Source organism: Micromesistius poutassou, assembly GCF_964030765.1.
Source record: "Micromesistius poutassou genome assembly, chromosome: 12".
NCBI lineage: Eukaryota > Metazoa > Chordata > Actinopteri > Gadiformes > Gadidae > Micromesistius > Micromesistius poutassou.
This window is the reverse complement of record NC_140282.1, coordinates 9,877,255-9,892,313: the sequence shown is the minus strand read 5'-3', so window position 1 is coordinate 9,892,313 and position 15,059 is coordinate 9,877,255. Positions and strand designations below refer to the sequence as shown.

General features: G+C 47.0%; 1 protein-coding gene across 3 annotated transcripts in view; it reads right to left on the bottom strand.

The window, feature by feature from the left end:
- Positions 1 to 15,059, bottom strand: part of LOC311356308 (uncharacterized protein) — a 41,143-nt gene that overhangs the window by 12,286 nt on the left and 13,798 nt on the right. For 2 of the 3 annotated variants that reach the window (XM_084476076.1, XM_084476075.1), the window contains exons 8-18: positions 14,535 to 15,059; positions 13,165 to 13,247; positions 8,739 to 8,817; positions 7,081 to 7,190; positions 4,941 to 5,254; positions 4,572 to 4,737; positions 3,980 to 4,082; positions 2,724 to 2,766; positions 2,518 to 2,629; positions 1,901 to 2,018; positions 1,117 to 1,184 (exon numbers count right to left, since the gene is read on the bottom strand). The exon at positions 14,535 to 15,059 is cut by the window's right edge and continues 1,516 nt beyond it. In XM_084476076.1, the coding sequence (XP_084332202.1) occupies positions 1,117 to 1,184; positions 1,901 to 2,018; positions 2,518 to 2,629; positions 2,724 to 2,766; positions 3,980 to 4,082; positions 4,572 to 4,737; positions 4,941 to 5,254; positions 7,081 to 7,190; positions 8,739 to 8,817; positions 13,165 to 13,247; positions 14,535 to 15,059 (1,721 nt within the window). The remainder of the gene's footprint in view (positions 1 to 1,116; positions 1,185 to 1,900; positions 2,019 to 2,517; positions 2,630 to 2,723; positions 2,767 to 3,979; positions 4,083 to 4,571; positions 4,738 to 4,940; positions 5,255 to 7,080; positions 7,191 to 8,738; positions 8,818 to 13,164; positions 13,248 to 14,534) is intronic. The other variant, XM_084476077.1, reaches the window with a different exon arrangement.

Here is a 15,059-nt window from a genome sequence, read left to right as displayed (position 1 = left end):
AAAAATATGCGGTTTGATTTCCGTAGAAACCGTCCTACCATGCCACTATTGACTATAAAAGGGTCCCCAGTCGAGACCGTCAGCCAGTATAAGTATCTTGGGACTATTTTGGACGAAAGGCTGACATTTGAGCCCAATACGGACAGAATCTGTAAGAAGGCCAATCAAAGACTGTTTTATTTGAGAAAGTTGAGGACTTTCCAGGTAGAGAGGTCCCTCATGAGAATGTTTTATTCATCCTTTGTCAAGTCTGTATTTACTTTTTCTATGATCTGCTGGTTTGGTAACCTCAGTCTTGCTAACAAAAACAGGCTAAGCAGTATCATTAAACAATGCCGAAAGATCATTGGCACTGACCTTGATGATCTAGGTCTGATCTATCAAGTCAGGTGTGTTCAGAGGGCAAAGGTCATACTGGCAGATCCTGATCATCCTCTGAACAAGGAGTTTAGATTGTTACCCTCAGGAAGGAGGATGTCTTTTACTAGGAAGGCCAGGTCAAATAGATACTTGAGATCATTTGTCCCGCTAGCTGTTAAATATTTGAACCAGCTGTAGCTGATGATTTGATGTGACTTGCAGGTAATAATTTTTATGATGTATCCTGGTATTTCTATTTCTTGTATCGTTATGTTTTAATATACGATGTATTTCTATCTATTTATTGCTACCTATGTGTTGCATCTGGTGTGTTTATTGTGCCAACTGCTGTTGTATACTAAATTGCCCCCTTGGGGATATTAAAGTAAATCAATCAATCAATCAATTACAGCAGTTCCAGACCTTCTGTACAAATGAAATGAAGTACGATGGTCTGGTAGCACCAGGCTATTACATAATCACATCATATACAGATACAAGTGTAGTTGTACTTATGTAGTAACTAAGGTGTAGTTAAACAGGTGTAGGTATACAGGCGTAGTTATAGGTGTAGATGTACAGGTCTAGTTTTTTAGGTGTGGTAATTCTGGTGTAGCTATACAGTTGAAGTTGGACAGATATAATTGTAGATGTGTAGTTGTACAGGTGTAGTTATACAAGTGTTGTTGTACGGGTGTAGTTGTACAGTTGTAGTTGGACGGGTGTAGTTGTACAGGTTTAGGTAACTGATCATACCTTTATCTTGACATGGAGACAAGGAGGCAGACTCTCCGAGCAGCCTTTATGGACAGAAGCATTACATTCTGGAGAGAGAGAGAGAGAGAGAGAGAGAGTATTCATAAGGCATCATCACATACTGAAAGGTAATACCAATATATTACCCTGCATTTCCTTTCCATGGTTTTAGGTAATACTACATAAACTACATAAAGTGAAGGTAAATGTATCACTGCATCACTCATATAAATAATTTTAACGACTGAATGTAATGTATATTTACGCTAAGGGTAGCCAGGCACAGCAAGAGCAGCAACAAGGGTGTGCCAACATTGTTTTAATGTTACCCGGTTATGCTACATGCTATGCAGTTTATTAGTGACTAGCAAGCCAATAAGCCGAGATAATGAGCTCTAATTGTTGTTCCTGGAGCGATTGTTCTCTTTATTGAACCTCCTACTTCTCCTGGTCGTTAGGAACATGCAGCTCAGTGTTCTCATGCTACACAGCTGCAAAACATCTGTTGATGTGATGCAAAGTTCTTGTTCCAACCCAATGGAACACAAACCTACTCACAACTACATAACTACACAGAGAGGCAATATCATCATCATTCAACCAATGCCATCACCTGCATTGTATTTTCTCAAACATGAAACAACAAGTTAATGATCATCCATTTTCATACCTGCCACCAATATCGATAGGCTATCACACACATTTCAGCAGATTTCTAATCAACAGTTTCCTGTGTGTGGCGCTGCAGCTGTTAGGAGACGCGAGGTGGACATGATGGTCTTACGTGAACAGGTGAAGAAGTCTTTGGCGCTGAGGGCTTTGCTACAGATGACGCAGAGTGTCGCCTGCGGGGAGGACGACGGACTGAACACATGACCGCCCAGTGTCTTCTTCTCTTTGTCCTAACACGGGAAACAAGCAATTAGCAGTTGCACAATCTAATAGCAGTAAGCAGTTGCAGGGCTCTCAAGTCTCACGCATTCGGCATGAGACACACGCAATTCAACCCATTCACACACTCACACGCCACACTTCGTACAATTCAACAATTCCACAGCGGACTTATAATGTAAGCATTATAAGATTCTACAGAGCCTCACTCCGGCCAAAAACCAAAAGTTGGCAACCCTGCAAAACCTCACTCTGAACTCAGTTCAAAACTTGAGAGCCCTGCAGTTTTCTAAGCTAGCATCAGCTAACGGTTGTCTGAGCTAGCAGCAGCTAACGGTTGTCTGAGCTAGCAGCAGCAGCTAACGGTTGTCTGAGCTAGCAGCAGCAGCTAACGGCTGTCTGAGCTAGCAGCAGCTAACGGCTGTCTGAGCTAGCAGCAGCTAACGGCTGTCTGAGCTAGCAGCAGCTAACGGCTGTCTGAGCTAGCAGCGGTCAGCGGTATGAGCTCACCCTGCTCTTCCTGGTCATCTTGTTCTTCAGGTAGCTGAAGGTCCGGCCCACCCTGGTCCCGCTCCGGCCCTCGCTGTCGCTCCGTAGAGAGCCCGTGTCCTCCTCGGAGATACTGAGACACACACAGGGGTTACCCAGCCGGGTTATGTAACAGTTGTGTACACGATAAAGGCAAATATGTTTAACCTGTAAGGTGCAAGACGTACCTGTAGGCCAGTGAGCATGACGCACTCGAAAATGGCCTCATACCTGGACACAGAAGGAGAGAGTTTAGTAGGCAGTAGGAGAGAGGTAAAGAAATAGTGGGAGACAGTAGGAGAGAGGTAAGGAGACAGTAGGAGAGGTAAAGAAACTGGAGGAGACAGGTAAGGACAGTAGGAGAGAGAGTAAACACAACACTATTGGCTGTGCAGCTAATTGTCATGGCATTTGGCAAACGTAGAAATTACAGTTTGACAAAGGAACGCGGGTTAGTAGAAGTATAATAGAGAGGGGTAGAGGTTGTTTCTCGTCCTGACTTTTACTGTATTCATCTCTTTCTCAAACATTGGAATTACAAATAATGTTTACATCCTGTAAGAAATGTGTCTTCGGAAGCAAAACTGCTCGGTAGTTGGTCGTCCAATACCAGCAGGGGTCAAAAGAGATTCCATTGCTGGCACAAGGTGCTACCGCCGCTAACACTAGCTCCTACTGGGGGGCGCTAAAGCTAGCATACTTACCCAGGTTATCCTCATCGTCACTAGAGGAGGTCTCCCCGTACAACAAGTGAGGCTTAGACTTGTTGAGGATAGGGGAGAGGTTGAAAGAGAAAGATATGCGCCTCTTTTCACGCAGGCGTACTGCGCAGGTGTAAGATAAACGGAGAGAGAGAGAGAGAGAGAGAGAGAGAGAGAGAGAGAGAGAAAAGAAACGCAAGCAAGGATTGTCAGACGAGAGACAGAGATATGTTAAGGGAGCAGGGAAAGCAAGACGATGAAGGACATTAGAGAGATATCACATTTTATAGTGTAACTACCCAGAGAACAACCTAACCAAACCTACCGACTCAACCCAACCCAACCATCGTTCATCCATCCATTTACCCAACTATTCATCCATCTGACCATATATAAGTCCAACGCAAACAATGAATCCATCATTTCAGCCACTTACCCAGAACAATATATTAGTCTATTCATCCGTCCATCCTCCGACTCATCCATCATATAAGCTTTTAAATATTAATTCACTGCCCAATCCAAATCGTCCCCTAGCCCTTTCACCCACAAACCCAGACCACTAATGTCTGTCATCCACCCATCCACTAATGTCTGTCATCCACCCATCCATCCACCCATCCACTAATATCTGTCATCCACCCATCCACTAATGTCTGTCATCCACCCACCCACTAATGTCTGTCATCCACCCCTCCCTCCACCCCTCCACCCCCCGCTCCACCGTGTGCTGGTCTGCGTACCGTCAATGTCTCTCTGGCTCAGGGCCATCATGGACACGGACTTGGTGAGGGGGAGGCTCATGGGGGGACAGCTGTGTCTCAGTGGCCGGAACCTCTTAGACTTCTGGGGGGACAAGAACCAGTTAGTTGGGACCCAGTCAGTTAGGAGTCAGTTAGTAAGAATTGAGTCAGTTAGGACCTGGTTAGTTAGGATCCAGTCAGTTAATCCCAGTTAGATAGGATTTAGTTGGTAAGAAACCAGTTTGTTAAGACTCAGTTAGTTAAGACACAGTTAGTTAAGACTCAGTTAGTTAGGACTGAGTTAGTAAGGACTCAGTTAGTTAAGCCTCAGTTAGTAAGGGACTGAGTTAGTTGGGAGCTGACTCAGTTAGTTAAGACTCAGCTAGTTAGGACCAGTTACTTACAACTCTGTTACTTTTTTTAATTTATATTATTTATTTCAAATAAGTAACTGACCATTCATTGGTATTGTTATTGAAAGCCACTTTACAGGGAGTTCAGATTCAGGTCATGAAGGATGAATAAACGAAGAGGAGAGAGAGAACTGATGACAGTTTGGATTATGATGAAGAGGAGGCGCAGAGCCACCGACCTGCTCCTCTGCTCCTCTCCGGTGGCCTCCCTGCTCCTTGCGGAGGGAGACACGGGCCCCTCCCTCCTCCCCCTCCTGCCAGTTCCTGGTGGGCGGAGTGCCGGGCCCCCGCGCTGAGGGCCCGCCCGGCCCCCCACCCTCTCCGCTGAGGCCCTCCAAGCTGTAGCTGTACACACACACGCACGCACGCACGCACACACGCACGCACGCACGCACGCACACACACACACACACGTTAGGAAAAAAAAAAGACTAGAAAGACACACCGTTGAAGACACACACACACGCTGGTATATGGACACATTCACAAAGAAGTTCAGACACACACCAATTCAGACCCACACACACACACACACACACACGCGGTACCTCCTGTGGTTCATGTCTCCGTCGGCCCCGCAGCTGCTCTCGGGCCCCGCGGCGTTCCTCCCGGGCCCCCAGCTGTGTCGGCGGGGCGGGGACAGCGAGCGTCTCCCTGGCCGCAGCAGCACCTCCGTCACCCGGTCCTTGGCCTCGTCGTCCGCCTCCCCGGGGGGTCCCGCGGGGCCCGGCTCCTGGGGGCCCCAGCGGCTGTCTCCAGGGGCCTCGGGCTCCTGGCGGCTGTCCGGGCTGCTGGACGGGTCGTCGCCCGACGACAGGGAGACCTCACTGGTGCTGTCGCCTCCCGTCAGCACCTCCTCACCCTGCAGGGGGGAGAGAGGTGGGGAGGGGGAGAGAGGGGGAGAGAGATGGGGTGGGTGGGAGAGAGATTGGGGGGAGGAAAGATGGAGGGAATAGAGAGAGATGGGGAGGGGAGAGAGAGATGGGGAGGATGGGAGATAGAGATTGGGGGAAGAGAGATGGGATAGGAAAAGAGAGGGAGGGAATAGAGAGAGATGTGAAGGGGGAGCGAGAGATGGGGAGACAGGGAGGGAGAGAGGGATGGGGAAGAGAGATTGGGAGAGAGAAGGAAAGAGATGGAAAGATAGACAGAGGGGAGAGGGGGAGAAAGAAATAAAGATATAGAGAGATAAAGAAGAGATGGTTGGAGAGGGAGCGAGATAAGAGAGATAAATGGGGAGAGAGAGATAGAGTTGAAGAAAATGAGCGATAAAGGGAAGGGAAGACAGAGAGCATTCATGAGGCATCATCATTTTCCATAAAGTAATAGCAACATATTATCATGCATTTCTTGTGGTGGTCTAGGATAATAAAGTGTCCTTCCACAGCCCTGTAAATACAGAGCCACTGACAGACCCTGTGGGATCACATCACTGGTTTCACTGAAACCACATATAAACTGGAATAAAGTTTCAGATGAAAAAAATTTCAGATGAGGAACAGACACTGCGAGATGAAGCTGGGTTACGTAGGCGGTAACTTATAAGAAACCTTTCCTACTTCACTGTTAGAGATAATAATAATGGGATTTGTTGTAAATGTTTGGAATCATTTCTACCTATTCACAATTAATTATTCCCTGAATATTCCCAGAAAATATGTTGTAAGGGTTATGTGTATATGGGCATCAATTGTGTGATATATCTGCGGTTTTCTGAATGGAAAATAGCTTACTTTGACCGAACACAATCTATGGGTATTTTGAATGGAAATGTGTGTGAACTTTTGTGTGCGTGAGTGGTTGTATGCAACCAGGCACAACAATATGACACCTGGGTAAAACAATGAACAAATACTGCATTTACCCATTTAGTCTCATGGGAACACACACACACACACACACCCACACCCACACACACACACACACAGTCGTGGGAAGGTAATTTGGAGGTGTGATTTTACAGGAAAGGACCATGCAAAACAGCTGCAGGCCACACACACACAATATGGAGAGAGAGAGAGAGAGAGAGAGAGAGAGAGAGAGAGAGAGAGAGAGAGAGAGAGAGAGAGAGAGAGAGAGAGAGAGAGAGAGAGAGAGAGAGAAGAGAGAGAGAGAGAGAGAGACAGAGAGAGATTCAACATGTGATGTGATGTGTCAATTAAAGTCAATTAATAAGCCCACATTAAAACGTTTTGTGTTAAAAGATGTTTATGTAGCGCCTCACTAAAGTGATGCACAACACGTCACAAGATAAAACTAAACAGATGTTTATGTAAGACTTCCCGAACAGCTTGCGTTTGCCGGTCCATGTGTGTCTGTGGGTGTGTGAGTCTGTGTGGGTTTTTGTGTACGTGTATGTGTGTGTGTGTGTGTGTGTGTGTGTGTGTACGTGTGTGCGCATGTGTGTGTTGAGCTAACAGAGAATTCCCTCAGCCTGACGCCAGAGATGTGTCACCTTGTTAACTGTAACTCTGGTCCTGACAAGGCGGCTTTGTCGAGCATGTCAGACACACACACACACACACACACACACACACACACACACACACACACACACACACACACACACACGCCTGTCGTTCCCTGGACAAACAGGATTCGGCTGTGCTCCAGGTTTCCATCAAACGACTGATGGAAGACGTCTCCGCCGGATTGGGTGTTTGTTTACACCTGTTGACCTTGGCTTACCTTTCTGAAGATGTTGTCATTTCCTGTCTCGACTCCGGGAGAACTGTCGGTGTCGCTGACCGAGTCACTGCACGCCCCCGCACTTCTGCTTCTGGGAGAGGGGGAGGAGCCTGAGACACAGAGACAACCACATCAGTAACGAGGAACATATTGTGATTGGACATGAACTTGTGTTAGTTAAGAGTTAGACATGAATTAATAGTAACACAGCAAACACACAAAAATGTAGTAAGTGTGATAGCTCGGAATCACATAGGAAATACACCTCATAGGGACCGTTGTTAGATTCCGACACTACATGACATTCCCTCTCTCTTTTAACTGTCCATAAAGGCATAAAAAGTTCATAAAAATGAAAATAAAAAATACAATAATCTTACAATCAGTCACACCGCAGCAATGCTGTTAAGAGTGTCCCCTACCAATACACATGATGTGACAAATCACATGATATTACACGCTTGTTAGCATTCTCTACACAACACAACCAGGCTGTAGCCTCCCTGCAGTCATTCTGTATGTATACTGTATACTGATACTGGTGTCATCGTGGAAACACAAGCCTGGCCCTCAAATCCAGACATGGGGGCCCGGGACCCCAGTCTTCATTGAGCCCTCAACACAATATTTAGGTTGGGGACCTTAAGTAAGAGCGGCTCTGGCCCGGTTTGGCTCTCGAGCCACAGGGTGAGAACCCACAGAGTGGACCAGCAGAACCCTTACATAACAGAGACATAGGAACCAGATTATATTCTACACCCAAACGGCCGGTAGAATATAATCACATCTTTGAAAACAAAACAGGAAGCTATTGCTCAGCTGAAGCGACCTCCCATGTGAGATCCGGGAAGAGTGTGTGTTTGTGTCGGCTCACACCTGACCAGCCGCAATCAGGAAACTGTCAGTCGTCAGTCATTCAGTCAGTCGCTCTCTCTCTCTCTCTCTCTGTCGCTCTCTCCTTTATAGGATCTCTCTCTTAATTTAAAGAAGGAAAAGAGAGCGAGAGAAGGAGAGACCGAGCGAGAGCGTCTTAAGAAGACAATCTCACACTCTGCTGTATGTCTCTGTATGTTTCTCTTCAGTATTTCCTCGTAATCATCAAATGTGAAGTGAGCCGCTCAGCGGTGCCGCCGTGATGTCTGCTACTCCTTCCTCTTTCAGAGAAAGCTCTGCAACGTTAAAGTAACTGAAGCGGACTGAGACTGACTGAGACTGAGAACAACCCTCAAACCCGACTGCAGACTTAATGACCCTCAGACACATCAACCAGCCAAAAGAAACACTGTACATCCACTGGATCAAGAAGGTGTTTGACCCCGAGAGCCCCCACAAGAAAATGCACGGAACAATAAACATGACAGACTGTCTTTCATGCATGCATGCATACATACATACATGTGTACATGATGCACACAGAGCGGGGAGCTTGTCCACTGTACATCCACATCAACCCAGATCAAAGATTACATCCATCCATCCAGAGCACAGGTTATAACGCTCCTAGCCTTGGGTAGTAAAGCAAGACCACAAGATGCAGCATTGACAGACCACAGCTTCCTGTGCAGCGAGGAAGTGAACTGGGCCAACTGGAGCGTTGAACAGCTGGTGGAGGGTCAGGTGGAGGGTAAGGTGAAGGGTGGAGGACAGGTGTGTCTTACCGGCAACGGGCTGGCTCAGGGTCCCGGGACAGGAGGAGCTGTGGACGGGCTGACAGGTCGTCTCGACGTCTCGCTGGATCTACGGAGAAAACAGGAAGATGGTCAGCCTCCTGCTGAAGGAAACGCCCCCTGTCTGTCTGTCTGCCTGCCTGTCCGTCTGTCTGTCTGTCAGTCCGTCTGTCTGCCTTGTCGACTGTCAGTCCACCTGCTTGCCTGTCTGTCTGTCTGTCTGTCTGTCTGCCTGTCTCTCTGTCTGTCTGTCTATGAACGACTTCTTGCCATGACAGGTTGCACCCTATCATACTGAGCAGGATGTGGGGTCATTTCGACGCAAACATTCGACTTCCTCCTCCAGCGCATGCGTTGAGAGGAAGTGGAACAAACCATGCAGGCGCTAACAAGAACCAACCAAAATACAATGACAAGTTCTGCTTTACAGCATGAGGCATGGAGAGAGCAGAGAGTTGACAAAATAAGTAGGTGCTATGATCTGCTATGACTTCTGTTGAGTATTGAGACTCCCGTGTTCAGTACTTCTAGCATTGGGTTCAGTAATGATACGACCACTGTGTCAGTACTAATACTACCATTGGGTTCAGTACCAATACTACCACTGAGTTCAGTACTAATACTACCACTGTGTCAGTACTAATACTACCACTGCGTTCAGTATTAATACTACCAGTGTGTTCAGTACTCCTACCACTATGTTCAGTACTAATACTACCACTGTGTAAGTACTAATACATGATGAATACATGCAGGAGGACTTATACAATAGCTTCTGCTTTCTTAAGCACTAATGCAGGAAATACACTGTAAGTAATCCTCACTGCATGGAGTACTAATACATGATAAATACGTGCAGGAGGACCTCTGCAATGACAGAGGTAACCCATCCTGTAACCCATGTATATAGGCCATCTTCTGTTTTTCTTTCTCTCTATATATATACACACACACTGTGTGTGTTAGGCATTTGAAAAAAGAAATTGGGGTTGGGTTTGGAATGGAGGGAAGTGAAGCCGTCTACACATGGACCTGAAATATACAACAACAGCCATGAGATCATACCCTTCTCAAGGAGGAAGGAGGGAGGCTGGAGACTTAAAGGGGACGGGGGGAATGGCAACATGATGGCTCTTGTCTGAGACACGGTTGGGACATGTTTGCTCGGTCCGTTATGGATGACTGAACGTTCCTCTTGGGATGGACCTTCATGCATTGCTCAAATCAAAATCATTTTAGGAGTTGCTGATGGTGATTGGCTGGTGAAACTGGTAGCCCCTCCCTTTTTCCAAATATCAGCTGATTTGACGGGAACTGACTTTATGTTTGCATGCCATTCCATAAAAACAACATATCCAAAGAAGGCGAGACCCATTTTTTCATAGCAGCCTCTTTTAGGAGATCTCACACACACACACAAACACACAGACACACAGACACACACACACACACACACACACACCAAATAGATATGTATAGATGTCAGAGCAGATGTGTGTGTATGTGTGTTGGTATGTGTTTATGTGTGTATGTGCATGCTCATGTTGGTATGTGTGTGTGTGTGTGTGTGTGTGTGTGTGTGAGTTTGTGTGTATGTGAGTTTGTGTGTGTGTGTGTGTGTGTGTGTGTGCGTGCATGTGCATGTGCATGGTGGTATGTGTGTGTGTATGTGTGTGTGTGTGTGTGTGTGTGTGTGTGTGTGTGTATGTATTCATGTGACTGTGTGTGTGTGTGTGTGTGTGTGTGTGTGGTTGTGTAGCCTTATGAGGTCTTGCAGGATGTCTGCTGGGAGAGAGCCTGTTGGCTTGCTGCCTGTTTCCATCGGAGCAGGGCGGGAAACGCTTCAGGAACGCTCCCCCTCCAATCCGCTCTCTCTCTTCTCCAAACACTGCATCTCGATCTCTCTCTCTCTATCTCATACACACTCTGTCCCTATCTTTTTCTCCCACACTCTATACGCCTCTCTCACTCTCACTCTCTCCCTCTCAGTCTCTCTTATTCCCCTCTCTCAAATACATTTTCTCACGCTTTCTCTCTCCCCCTCTCTTTCAGTCTCTCCCCCCCTCTGGCTCTCACTCCTTCTCTCCTTCTCCCTGAACACATCTCTCAGGTTTCGTCATCTCTGTTCTGTTCAATCTCTGTTCAACGCTGTGACACTGTGAACATAAAGTGCATTGTTAAAGGTGGCTGCAAACAGTGATGAGTGTGTGGGTGTGTGTTAATTATAATAACATGTCAATAATAATGTAATTTATCTCAATAAATAGACGCTTATTCAAAGATCCTCCCTCACGCATTTCTTATGCCACAGCAGTTGCCGTCATAAAACTCAAAACATCAAATCAATCTAGCGGGTAATACTATACCAGTACCATTATTATTCCACGATGACTCAAATGGAAATGTTCCACAATCAATCAGAAGAATACAAGAACCGCATCAGTGAAGTGGATCAACTTCTCTTAACCGTGAGGAACAAAGGAGCCATTCACTCAGATTACCAAGCCATTGTCTGTCTGTCTGTCTGTCTGTCCGGCCGTCTGTTTGTTGTCTAGTGGGAAACGGTGAGCGATCACATCGTCACCAAGAGTACAGGATAGCCCGGACCTCCTAAACACGCTGAGCCTCACCCCCACCTCCCTCCCCCCTACAGCACCACCCTGAGGAGCAACCTGGTCCATCTCATCTCCTCTGTTGCCCTTGGTAACAGGTAACGGATCAGCGGAAGGACCCTCAACCTTATTTGAATCAAAACTTTCCGAAAAAAGTTTTCCAAACAAACAGTCAGTTAGTCAGAGTTCAGAGAACACAAGCAGAATCAAGCCTCGTCCTAGTTTTCAATCAAAACTTTACGAAAACTCCCCTGAAACAAACAACAACATAGTCAGACGCGATGGGCCGGGAGTGATGAAGACCGTCGCTCTGAAGGGGGGGTGGTCTGCATCGGACCCCCCCCCCCCCCCCCCCGAGAGGGACTGAGGTACCTTGATGAGGACCACGTCCAGGGGTCTCTCTCCCCGGGCTCGCAGGCTGTACTGTCGCTTGTAGCGCTCGTACATGATCGCCCGGACCCCCGCCCCGACGCCTCCAGAACCCACGAACGACGATGAAGAATACCGCAGCGTTAATCCAACATGGGACGGTAATGTTAATCCAACATGGGACGGTTAATGTTAATCCAACACGGAGGGCAGCTTTACTCAAACCTTAGTCCCATCACAGAGCACACAAGTCCTCCGCTTCTCCCGATCCAGCTTCCAAAGCTCCCACAGAGCCACTAATGTGTTGCATCTGGCCCGTCAGGGCGCCGCCCCTGAGGACAGAGACCACGCCCACTGGGATCCGACAGCCAATGCTCAGTCAGTAACCCGGGGGTTCCTCAACAAGACTCCGCCCACTTCAGACACAACCACACAGTCTGACCCGCCCCCTTAACCCTTTATCCAAGAAACACCTACACACCCAGAGAGAGAGAGAGAGAGAGAGAGAGAGACTGTGGGAGAGACTGTGTTGGTCCAACAGGAAGAGGCCCATTAACTTCCCAGCATGCATTACTCAACTTTCCACATCATTAGGATGGAACTGTGATCACATGACCTGTGGTCCAGGAAGACAGCCAAACTATGACCAGAACCACTCAAGCCATCCCTCTCCCAATAACATCTGTATCTCAAACAAGCGCTGACACACACACACACACACACACACACACACACACACACACACACACACACACACACTTATTTGCGGACAGGACGGGAACTGCAGCTCCCTCTGGTGGTGTCTGATCCCAAACTGCATCTGAACCTACGACACTTGATCCGCCTAATCTATGACTAAACCAGTTTAGCTTGATCCAATAGTTAAACTGTGATTATATCAGATAATCCTGATATTATCCACCAAAACTAGGACCATTCCAGGAAACTTTGAAAAAAACATTTCAACTGTTTAACCCGCTGTACTGTGATTAAAACCATAGACTAAACTGGTGTAAATTAATCTAAACCAGTCATTATTGAGACCAGTTATCTATTTAAACCAACTAAACATTTTAAAATAGGTACACCATGAGTAAACCAGGTACAATTAAAATGGTTTAATAAAACCAGGTTAAATTTTCATACTGTGATTAGTTACCTGAAAATAGTCACCATAAAACTCAGCTGAACTTTGAATCAGCTAAACTGCCACCGCTATATCCAGACTCTTTGTATGCATATCAGATAATGTTCCTAACTGTTTTTAACTTGATCAAACATTGCCCTCCCAGCAAACAATGAGACAGCGGTCACATGGTATGGTAAAGGGGGCGGGGCCAGCCGATAGTGACAGACCAGAGGTGATTAACTGAAGCCCGGCGGTTGCCGCTGCACTAAGTAGGGTGTAGAAGGACAGGGGAGGGAGAGGTCATTACCGTGGAAACGTCAGCCTGATGCGTCTGACTGTCTTCTTGTTTAGACTCTGGACAGTTTTCCTCCTCCTCACACTCCGCAGATTCTGGAGGAATGAAGAACACACACACACACACACAAACAAGCAACCCATTAAAGACAGCATGACAGCTGCAGAGGTAGAATGAGGCAACTTCTTCCTCATTCTTGCTGTTTCCACTGGGACAGCCCTACTAAGAAATGTATGCATTCTCGCTGCAGTATGGTTACTTTAATATTTCAGTATTGTTACTGCAGTGTTATTACTTCAATACTGCAGTATTGTTTCATTTGTTAGTATTAGTATTATTTGTTAGAATTTATAAAAACAATGCTGATACCAGCGACTCTGGTGTCTACCTACAGCACCGACAGTAGCTTCAAACAAACACTTAACTCCACAAACCTCAAAACAATGCTGCAATTTTCTTGAACGTGACTGAATGGGGCTTGAACATCAGAATGCATCATGGGAGTCAACGTCAATCAACGTAAATACTGAATGTAAATACAGTGTCACCTAGGCTAATGAAAAAGTTTCTCTACCATGTATCGCATGAGAACTGTGGGGCAGTTTCAAACACGAAAATGTTTCTCCCAATAATGATTAATCCCATTCCACAAATAAAATTGAAGTAATAAAAAAACTCTACTACTGGCACAATAGCTAACATTCCAAAGCACCTAGAATGGACGGGTCATGGTGTGGTCACATTGCAATGAACAAGCCCTATTGACTGATACAACTGTTCAGTTCTGAATTCAGAACTGAACAGTTATCTGATATACTTTATTTGGGTTATTGTTTGTAAATCAAGATAGCAGACTTGATTCTCATATTCAGTTCCATCATTCCTTTACGTCATGGTCCTAACAAAAACATTGGGAGGTGTCCGTGACTCCATTGTTTCCGGGCCTCTGATGATGTCCCTTGTTGCTAAGTTACAACACCATCGAGGTGAGAGCATGTGCTTGTGTGTGTGTGTGTGTGTGTGTGTGTGTGTGTGTGTGCCTGTGTGTGTGTGTGTGTGTGTTAGAGAGAAAAAGGGTGAGCAAACAGCACGTGACGTACTGTTAGAGCGGTGTGTATGCTGGCGTGTCAGGGTGTGTTTATGTGTGTATCGAGTTTGCGAGAGCAAAGTGACGGGCGTCAAATAAAGGAAAACTTTTTAGTTACAACCAGGTGGGGTTTCCTCGCAAAAAGTCAAAGCTTACATAATCAACCTCACAAAGTCGTTTCCATAAAAACCAGAACGTAAAAACCTGAAAAACCAGAAGCTGATTTACATACGTAAAATAGAATAGGCTCTGCGGCTACACAAGCGCTAGAACCCGTCAACGTTTGTCCTCCTACCTGAGTCAGAAGTGGAGGGGGGGGCACTGGGACCCGTGGCATCTGTCCCCAGCGTCTCCTCAGTGGACGGAGACTCCAGCAGGCGTTCTGATGACGACCCACCGGTATCCCCCCTCTCCTCACTGCTCTCCTCCAGCTCAAAGGGTCCGGTGCTCTCCAGGTCCAACGATGTCCTGACGTCTTCTCCGTGATCCGTGAACTCTGACCCCTCCGCCGCGTTCTGTTGTCCGCCGGCGTCAGAACAGCTGTGGTCGGAAGCTCTGGGGTCCGAACCGCTAGGGTCCGAACCTCTTGTGTCCGAACCACTAGGGTCGGAACCTCGGCCCTCGGTCCGTTCTCCCTGCAGTAGAACCTCGCTTCCCTCCGTTATCTCCAGCCGTTCCGCCAAAGAAGGATCTGGAGTCGGGTTCTCTGCGGTCCCCCGTGGTGAAGCGGGAGGCGTGGTGGCAGTCTCGCCACCGTCGACCAGCGCCGTCACGTCTGTCTTCATCTCCTGGCGGGGTTGAGTCTTGTCCTCTTCCTCCT